The sequence below is a fragment of the Microtus ochrogaster genome, chromosome 5, assembly GCF_000317375.1.
Source record: "Microtus ochrogaster isolate Prairie Vole_2 chromosome 5, MicOch1.0, whole genome shotgun sequence".
Lineage (NCBI taxonomy): Eukaryota > Metazoa > Chordata > Mammalia > Rodentia > Cricetidae > Microtus > Microtus ochrogaster.
This window is the reverse complement of record NC_022012.1, coordinates 10,206,673-10,216,509: the sequence shown is the minus strand read 5'-3', so window position 1 is coordinate 10,216,509 and position 9,837 is coordinate 10,206,673. Positions and strand designations below refer to the sequence as shown.

The 9,837-nt window shown below is 44.9% G+C and overlaps 1 protein-coding gene across 1 annotated transcript in view; it reads left to right on the top strand.

Moving 5' to 3' along the window:
- Nucleotides 1-9,426, top strand: part of Deup1 (deuterosome assembly protein 1) — a 108,191-nt gene extending 98,765 nt beyond the window's left edge. Inside the window, exons 13-14 of the mRNA XM_005346822.3 lie at nucleotides 5,958-6,072; nucleotides 8,620-9,426. Of these exons, the coding sequence (XP_005346879.1) occupies nucleotides 5,958-6,072; nucleotides 8,620-8,796 (292 nt within the window). The 3' untranslated portion in view covers nucleotides 8,797-9,426. The remainder of the gene's footprint in view (nucleotides 1-5,957; nucleotides 6,073-8,619) is intronic.
- The last annotated feature ends 411 nt before the right edge of the window (nucleotides 9,427-9,837 follow it).

The window sequence follows — 9,837 nt, the reverse complement described above, 5'->3', positions numbered from 1 at the left end:
GATGAGGGTGCCATGGTTGGGGTGCCTTGATGAGGGTGCTATGGTTGGGATGCCTTGATGAGGGTGCCATGGTTGGGGTGCCTTGATGAGGGTGCCATGGTGGGGGTGCTGTGGTGGGGTGCTGTGGTGGGGGTGCCATGGTTGGGGTGCCATGGTGGGGGTGCCGTGGGAGGGGTGCCATGGTGTGGCACCATGATGGGGCGTCAGTGTAAGCACTGTGGGAAAAATGAAGAGGCCTCTGGCCACAGTCAAGAGCCTGTCCTCTGATGGCTAAACACACGCTGATCTCCCAGTAGCACTGAAAACCTGTTCTAAGAGGTCATTTCTAATCTAGAACAAGAACCTCACAAAGCATGTCCCTACCTTCAGTCTCCCAGCAAAGCCCAGCCCTAAAGATGCTAGGAACGGTTGTGGCACTGCTGGCTGACCTCAGCGAGTCACGGAGGGCCCTGGGCTCCCAGGCCCATCCTCACCGCTTGAGCAAGTCTGATAGCATCCGGTGAGGTGCTGTGCCATTACTCTGAAGTTTGTTAGTTTAAAAATACTTTTCTTGGCCCTTAATCTTTCTTTGCCAGGCAGTGCAGATGTATTAAAAGTGCCCCACAAAACAAGACCGTGGGAGACAGAGGCAGGAAGGAGTAAAAGGCGCTGCGGGAGATTATCTTAACAAGCAGCCTGGACAACTGCTGCAGAGCCGGGCCCTGCCACTTCCATTTGCTGCAAGTTTCATTAAATTTGTTTTAATGCCTCGTCTGATTTCAGTGTTCTTCAGTGACCTGGTTTTGAAAAGAAACAGCATTTCAAACAGTCTGAATAAATTGTCGCCATGTAAAACCCACGATGGGGAAGAGTTGTTGAGATGCAGGGACATTGTGAGCTCAGCGCAGAGAACTGGAAAGCAGGGGGCTCCCCGCTGATGCCAGCAGCCAAAGAGAAAGCCTTTCCCTCACAGCCCAGCTCAGGGAGTCAAGTAGCAAGACGTATATGCACATATGTGTGCATGTACATGGGTGTGCATGTGTGTGTGCACACGTGTTTGTATGTGTGTATAAATACATGGTATATATGTGTATGAGTGTGTGTAGTATATGTATATGTATATATGAATGTGTGTGGTTATATCTATGTGTAGTGTATATGAATCTCTGTGTATGTGTGCATGTGTATGTATATGTGTGTATGCATGTGTGTATGTATATATAGGTTATGTGTATATTACATATATTATATATGTGTGACTATGTATGTGTGTGGGTCTGTGCATGTAAGGCATATTCATATGTTTGTCAGACATAAGTTAACCAGACAATGACCAAGTCATCTTCACATAGCAATGGCTTAAACTATTTGGAGGAGGAAAAATAAAATTGCTTCATAAATCTCAAGGTTATTGTCTAAGGAGGTTCTCCCTTGTAACAGAGGAAGACTGGCACAGTCTGTAATATCAACAGTTATTTATTCTTAACTTTTGTCTTTCACTCCTATTGGAAGATATCTCCCTGTTAACTCACTTGAAATCGGGAGCATTTTCAGGCAATCCAAAGCATTTAGTTTCTAGAATAAAAATCTATCCATCACTTTAAAATTGTTATGAGATTTAATGGAATTTTGTTAAGATGTTCTGAGTATTATTCTTTAAAAAATAATGTCTTGAAGTTGCGGGAGACTTTACAAGCTGATTTAGAGTACTGGGACCCAGAACTGTTAATACGGAACTAATTTTAATGACAAAACAATTTTGTCATAAATGGGGCTTGTCGTCACATGAGAATACACATTTCAAAGTGAAGTCATGGGTGCTGGAGAGATGATTCAGAGGCTCAGAGCGCTTACTGCCCTTCCAGAGAACCGGGTCCAGTTCCCACCCACATCAGACGGCACACAGCCTCCTGCAACACCAGTCTCGGGGATCTGTCTCCTTCCGACCTCCACCAGCTCCTGCATGCAAGTGGTACACACAAGTCCACAGAGGCACACACACACACATGCGCATGAAAATCGATATATCTTTTAAAACGTGATATTCTTGGTTTAAATTTTTATATTATGAATCAAGAAAAGATTAGTAATCAGAAACATTCATCATTAAGATGGCTTCATGTTTAGCTAATAAAGTGTCTAATAGGAAAAGGCCACAAAATTAGCAGGACTGTTATTGCTGCTTGCAAGGTCCCTTGTCAAGGGATGAATCTAAAAGCCGAAAATATGTATGAGAATTTTGTCCTGTGTATTAACTGGTAAGGAGCAGAACGCAGAAGACTACAGGCTCCAGGCCTGGAGAGAGTGCAGGCCACATCAGGGGGAGCTTCTGTGGGGTGTGAGGTGAGGCTGGGAGGTTGGTGATAGGTGGTGGGTCCTCGTCCCTGGCTAGGACATCATCCCGTAGCCCAGAAGGAGGACCTGGAAAAGCGGCATGGGAGGCCTTCATACCTCAGACAGGACTTCACACTCCATGAGGAGTTCTGCCTCCCGTGCAAGCAGATGAGCCTGCCACACTTGGCGACCCTGGAGCAGGGCCTATGGGAAAGCTAACTGAACAGTGAGACGTGAGAGTGGATATCAAAAGCCTTCTGCAATAATTTTTAAGCCCTCTTTAAATGGATACGTACAGCATTTTGTGCAAGGTGGTTTTATGAAGTATTTGAATGGCTATGTCCTAGAAGGGCTTTCAGCTATAAAGATGATTTAAGCCAAAGCACTTTACTTCATAATATAGTTTTCTCCTTCAATCTCAATATTTTATTGATCTTATGATTTAAAAAATATTCCTATATAAATCTTAGTAATTAACACCATAAATCCATCTCTGTGCACTCACAGTAAAATGGGTAATTGGGATAATTATTTAGATAATTTAGAACAAATAATACTTTGTATATAAAATCTCTTACAGTCGAGATTGTGTGCGCGCACACACACTTCTCAGAGCACCACCCTATTGTCTTGTTTTCCACCCTGAAGTGTAGACACTAGGTTCAGGCCAGAGATGATACACGGGTTCATTATACGATCGTTACTGCTCAGTCTGAACTGGGAGATGTTTCATCTATTGTTCACATCATAAACCATGTTATTTCCATTTAATTTGCTCCTCTGTTTCCATGGTAATTATGGTGTGGGATAATGGGGGTAAAGATTTATCTCAAGATAAGTAAAGCCAGGAAGCATTGTTTCTCTGCGTTGATCTGCCGGCAGGTAGTGCGAGGCTCCGTGCCGTTTGTATGCACAGACTTGACGAATGCCACATAAGAGGCAAGTCTGCATGGCCTGGGCTTTGGATGAGAGGAGAAAAATACAGTGTGGGTTTTCAAGTTGTATCAAAACATCGCTTTGAAAATGGTTAACACCTGTGGGAAATCTGGGTTATTAGGAAGGATAAGCAGCTTTCAATTAAAGAGATTTTTATGTTTCATGGTCTTTGGTGATTTGGTTAAACTGAAGCCCCACTTTCATGAAAGACACTCACTTAGCCAAACAGGCCACGTGGTGTAGTCTTTGGCCCAACATTAAGGTTTGTTGTTTTGTTCCCCTATTCGCTTATATGCGCGGTGTTTTTTACTTATATCTTCCACCTGATATTTTAGCACAGACATAAATTCCATAGTGTGCTTTGCATTCTTCTTGTGGGATTCGACCTCAGGAAAACTTGAGTTCAAAGTTACTGGTTCCTAGCCATTTATTCTCATTTGTAAAGTAAAAGATTGTTTTCAGGGTTGACCATTTGGTGCCAGATAACCAGCAGTTTTCCCTGGGGAGATCATTGCTCCCTCTCAGCGTCCCTTAGTTGCCTATGGTTTTTTTGTATAGATCTGAGGCACTGTAGGCTTGTCTCCATCCACTGTGCCAGGTCCATTGGCGCCATCCCTGGTCAGCTCACATTTGGGCGGTCTTGATAGTGAGACTATGGGTGTAGCTTCTGACGTTTCTAGGAGGGACAGTCTCACAGCAAACTCTATCCTCTGGCTCCAACACTCGTTCTGCTCCATCTTCTGCAGTGTTCTCTGAGCCCTGAGTTCAGGAGCCATATTGTAGGTGTAGCCACTGGGGCTAGGCTCCATTACTCTACCTACATTTGATGAGTTATTATTTGCTGTAATGACTTCTGTCTGTTGCGAAGAGAAGTTTCCTCCCTGAGGGGTGAAGACTGTGCTTATCTATGGATATAAGGACATATGTTTCAAATGTAGTTGAAACTATGCTGGGTTTTAGTAAAATTGTGGGTTTTTCTCCAAGATCCATGACTTTACTAGCCTTGGGCCGTTGGCGAGGTTTCTGGGACCAAGCATGACTATCCTCTTCTTGAGTGTATCTTCGGTCCAACTAGAGAGCTGTCAGCTGTCACCAAGGCACTACTGTACTTTTAGGGTTCTAGTGCCACTCTGCTCGTTGATGTAAGTCATGGCTGTCACAGTTGTGTGGGGCTATTGAGCGCCTCCCTCCTCCTGAGTCTAAAGTAACGTTAGACAGACGGAGCTGTTTGTATTTAGGAATATATAAGCATATATACGTGCATGTAATAAAAAGAGGCCATGAGTTTGAAAGAGCATAAGGTGGGGAATATATGCAGGAGGGTTTGCGGGGAGGAAGGGGAAGGAGGAAATGATGTCGTTATATTGTAATCTCCAAAGTAAAAAAAGGAAAGGGTTTTCATACAATTGTAATAAATGATTGAAGATGGACTGGTGTCTCCGAGGAATCTAACCACACTTAGTGGGGATGGCGACAGAGGAAGGCAGAGACACTGAGGCAAGAGGACTTTGAGTCCAAGGAGAGCCGGGGGGACCCTGTCTCAGATAAAAAAAAAAATAACAAAGCTAGGGTGCAGCTCAGTGTAGGCACATGCCTAGCATTCTTTGCAAGAATCTGGGCTCAGTTCTCCAGTACCAGAAAGAAAAAAGGAAAAGAAAATGAATGGGCAAACAATTTAACTTTCCGGTTAGTTTCTTCATCTGTGGGGACATGTACTTTGTTGTGCTTTTTTGAAGATCAAATGGGCATTAAGATGGCATCTGATCCTTATTGGGTGTCTAGGATGCAGCAGGCATCATGTTCCATGTGTTTTACATGCATTGGCCCTCACCTGTCCTAAGAACTCTTTCTCCTAAGTGTGATAGAAAGTCAGAGAGAACAAAGAAATTGCATGAGCAAGGCACCTGGGAAGGCACTAGTGGGAACCAGGATGTATGGTAGAGAATCCGAAGGAACTGGTTAGCACAGAGATGTGGTACCACATCCCAAAAGCCTGTGACATGCAGCGGAGAACTTTAGCTTCTCTCCTTAGACCTGTTCCCCCATGGCAGATGTGTTCAGAGTTTTGAGATTTCTGTCAAATTGACTCCACTTGTCAGAATGACCTAGAATTACAGCAGCACATCACAGAGTTAGGAAGGCTGAGGCTGCGGACAGTAGACTGTCCTACCAATCATTGGGTATTCTCCTTCAGAATTCTGCATTCCAAGGTTTTAAGGTGAAGTTGAAATTATTTAGACAAAAAATATTGTCAAAGAAACACCCAGACGAATGCATTTATTCGTTTGGTTCTCCCTAGTTGGACATCAGGAAAATCAGAACCTTCAGCTACAACAAACAAGGCCTTTGGTGGTCAGTTTGGATGAGAGTGGCCTCGTATGTTGGAATCGTTGGTCCCCAGTGGGTGGAACTCTTTGGGAACGTTCAGAGGTGCAGCCTTGCAGAGGAGGTGTGTCACTGGCGGGGGAGAGCTTTGAGGGTTCCAAAGACTCATCCCATTACCAGCTAGCTCTGGCTTAGTGTTTGTGGACCGATGTGAGCACTCAGCTGGCTTTCATTCCGCCATCATGGACTCCGACCCTTTGAACCCACAAGACATAAACACTTTCTTTTCTAAGTTGCCTTGGTCATGGGGTTATACCACAGCAATAGGGAAAAAAACCTAGGATCCTTATGAAGACTGTTGACATACATTTCTTCTCTTCTAGAATTAGCCAAGACTGTGAGCTGAACAGAAGTCCAACACTGCCGTTACCATCTTTGTCATTCCAGACCAAAGAAATGACAAGTCCCTTGGTTAGTGATGATGAAGTCTTCCCTCTGGTGAGTTTCCAGAAACTGATTTTTCCTTTAAGGGAAGATTATTCAATCCTGAGACCAATATAGAGAAGGATAGAATAGCTTAAAATGTCACTTTTTTTGCTTGTGTTCATTTTGCTGTTTTGAGATAGGATTTCTCTGTGTAGCCCTAGCTGACCAGGAACTCACTATGTAGACCAGGGTGGTCTCAGAGATCCACGTACCTCTGTCTCCAGAGTGCTGAGGTTAAAGGCGTGTGGCAGCACCTCTGAAATAGGACTGCAGGATGCAGGATGCTCTGCAGACCATTTGACCACACTTGTCTCTAGAAGGGAAAGATAACCCAGTGCCCCACCAGGAATCCTGGCAATGCTTTTCACTTTTTGTTTGTTTTCATTATTAGGATTTCAGTATTAGGATTTCACTCTGGCTCCGGCTGACTTAGAGTTCACCATGTAGCCCAGGCTGGCTTTGAACTTGCAGTAGTTCTCCTGCTTCAGGTTTTCATGTGCTGGGATTACAGACATAAATCACCAGACCCAGATGGGTCTTAACATATAGTAACATGTATAAACTGAGCATGGCCGTGTGCAGAGTCATCCCAGAGAACATTGTTGTCATGCTAACTTACATGCTAAGGCTCTGTGGGAGAAAGGGTCAGCCCAGGAATGCAGATCACCTACAGGGGGGAGAAAATTCTGTCCTCTGCAGGGTGGGAAGGACCCAGTGTGGCCTAGCTGCAGCCAAGAGGCTGCTTGCTATCGGTGAGGGGTGGTACCTCCTGGCCTCACCTGGTCCAAGAGTCAACAGAAGCAAGCTAAGTAGCTCTCAATGAGAGGGCCATTCTGCTACTGGATCCATACATAACACCCTCTGGGGCTGCCAAGGACAGAAAATGGGTTAGGTGACATTGTCCATCTGCTAGGTGCTCTGTGTCTCCTGGGCTCCCAATGGGGAGTGGCCTACAGAGTGTTCAGGCTTCTACTGCAGGAAACACAGCCTCACTCTGGCTTAAATATCTACAACATGACTTTCCCCCTGAGGCTTATGAAATGCACACGGCATTTTCTTGCTGGAGATTTTTCTAGAACAGGATTTACCATTCATCTGACCCTAGCAGCAGGATTTCTGACCTATCCTAAACCCACAGTGGAGCTCTCCTTTGTTCTAGGCCAGCCAGCCTTCTGTGATGTCCAGTAATGGCATCAGGTTGTCTGTCTAAGAGCACAGGACTTCAGTGCATGTTAGCTTGTGGTCTTCATGGATATCCCTGCCTTCCCCACCAATCTACTAGCATGCCATGCCCCTGAGTCAATGTGGGGTTCTGTTTCACCCTCTGAAGAGTGGGCATCATTTCAAGCCTTAGATTCCTTGGCATCACTGTCTTGATGCTTGTGTTAGTATGCAGGCATGGTCTATTGGGTGTCCAGATGGGCAATTCACTGCACGTTATTAGCACAGGCTGGGGCAAACCTGGTGTCAATAGTGTCCATCCCTGGGTGTTTAGAAAGAGTGAGTTTGACCCATCAACAGCACACACTGCATGTTCAAGACTGTTTCCTTGGACTCTGGTGGAGAGGCTGCACCCAGTGCAGATGGTACAGTTGGGATTTAATACTTGGATTTGTCTGCAGGCCGTTGGTGTCACCTGCTGTGATCTTGAGTTTTTGTAGATTGATGAACTAATAAACGTATAACCAGGTTCACTTCCATAAAACTTCATTGTTCTTAACAAGTCAGAAGTAAAGAAGAATAAAGGCAGCCAGGTGCACTGCCGGGCACCTGCCAGGAGTCCTAGCTCTCGGGAGGTAGAGACCCAAGTCATCCTAACCACCTGGAGTTCCCGCTAAGCCCAGGCTACCTGAAACACTGTCTCAGAGAATAGTGAGAGGAAGACGGGTACATAAAAGAACTGGAAAATTAATGTGTAATTTTTAAAATAATTTTATAATGTTTAAATAAAACTAATAACCTTTATTTCATTTTTTCCTTGTGCAAATATACACTAGCCACATCACAAGAAAGCTGTGAAGTACCCTCATACCTCCCAATAAGGGACACTGAGTATCACTCGGATTTCTTCTTCAACTAAGCCTGACTAGTGAGGGAGGATTGCAACACCAGTCCCATCCTACATACACACATACATGCATACACACAAACACACACACACACACACACACACACACACACACAGCCACCTCCAGCAAGATGTCCATCTTTATCCAATCTGCTACATCTTCACTCCGGATCTGGGACTTGCCTTTGTTCTGGATGACTTGCCTTGCAAGTCAGCAAAATGTGTTCTGCCTGGGCTCCCTGGTACTTATGTCCACCCTGGATTTGCAGCTGGTCACTGCAGTTGTCATTCCCAGGGCTCTTTAATGGTGTGGTGTTGAGATGGCTTATACCCCTGGGGTTACATTACCAGGGACTGCATTGCAAGGGGAGGAGGATTCTGTCCAAAATGCAGTGCTTTGTCAAAGCTGTAGGGTTGACTGTCAGGAAGGTGCATGCCTACAACTGAAGGCTCTGGGTTGGTCACGCCTCACTTTTCTCCCCTCTCTTCAGTCTCCACCAGATATATCCCTCCCAGCTTCCCTGGCTGCACAGCACTTCCTGATGGAAGAGGAGAGACGGGCCAAGGAGCTTGAGAAGCTGCTCAATGCACACATCGACGAGCTGCAGAGACACACCGAGTTCACGCTTAACAAATACACCAAGCCTAGGCAGAACAGGCACATATGAGCTTTGCACCTTTTCTGTTTGCTTCCTCTCAAAAAAAAAAAAAAAAGGAAGGGGAAAGGCTCCAGTGAAACATTTGCAAAGCAGACCCGTGAAACTGAGAAATCTGGTTCAGTCTCCATTCTGTAAGAAAGCTAGAAAAGCTGCTCATCTCTGCATTCCACACACTAATTGTTCTGTTAGGATAGAATAAACATGGCTAGCCCCAGAGGACTTCTTCCCTGTCTAAGGCATAGTTTGGGATTGAAAATGAATTATTTCTGATTTTAATCATGTATGCTAAAGTCCCATTTCCTGTTTAACAGGCAGCGAGAAAGGGAAGCGCTCAACTCCAAACATAAGGAAACTGAGTGCAGCCACTCTGTGCTGGGCACAAAAACCCAAAGACTTGTAAAAGTGAAAGATGTTTAGATAGATACACTGGCCTATGTAAACTCCCTGAGATTTGTTTTAGAAGCAAAGGATACGTCCTTGCCGTTTTTACGTTCACTTTTGTAGTGGATTCTGACTGTGCACTGCGCACAGCAAAAGTTGCCGTGCCCGACAGCCATGCAGCCGCTGAGCCCAGCAAATGCAGAGCACCCGTTTCCTCTCTCCTCTGTAACCACCCCTGTTTGTAGTACAATAAAGTAATGCGAGATTCAGCTGCTTTACAAGTGTCCAGTTTCTACAGAAGTAATAACAATAAAATGAACAATGAAGTTCACATAACAAATACACAAATGATAATCTGATATCTTGTTCTTTAAAAATGGAACACACACTCACACCACAGCACCATTTAAATTTAAGATTTTACTGTCAGCAAAATAAGTATCCCAGGAAATGGGAAGGTGCCTCAGAAACAACAAGAAAGAGAACTTGTTGCTCAATCATGAGAACCTGAGTCTTCCAAGAACCCATATAAAAAGACAGGCCATGGCCATACACACCTGGATGCTTCATGCTGTGTGGGGCAGAGGCAGAAGGATCACTGGGGCTTGCTGGCTACTAGCCCAGCTCCAGGTGCATGAGAGAGCCTGTCTCAAAGGAATAGGGTGGAGA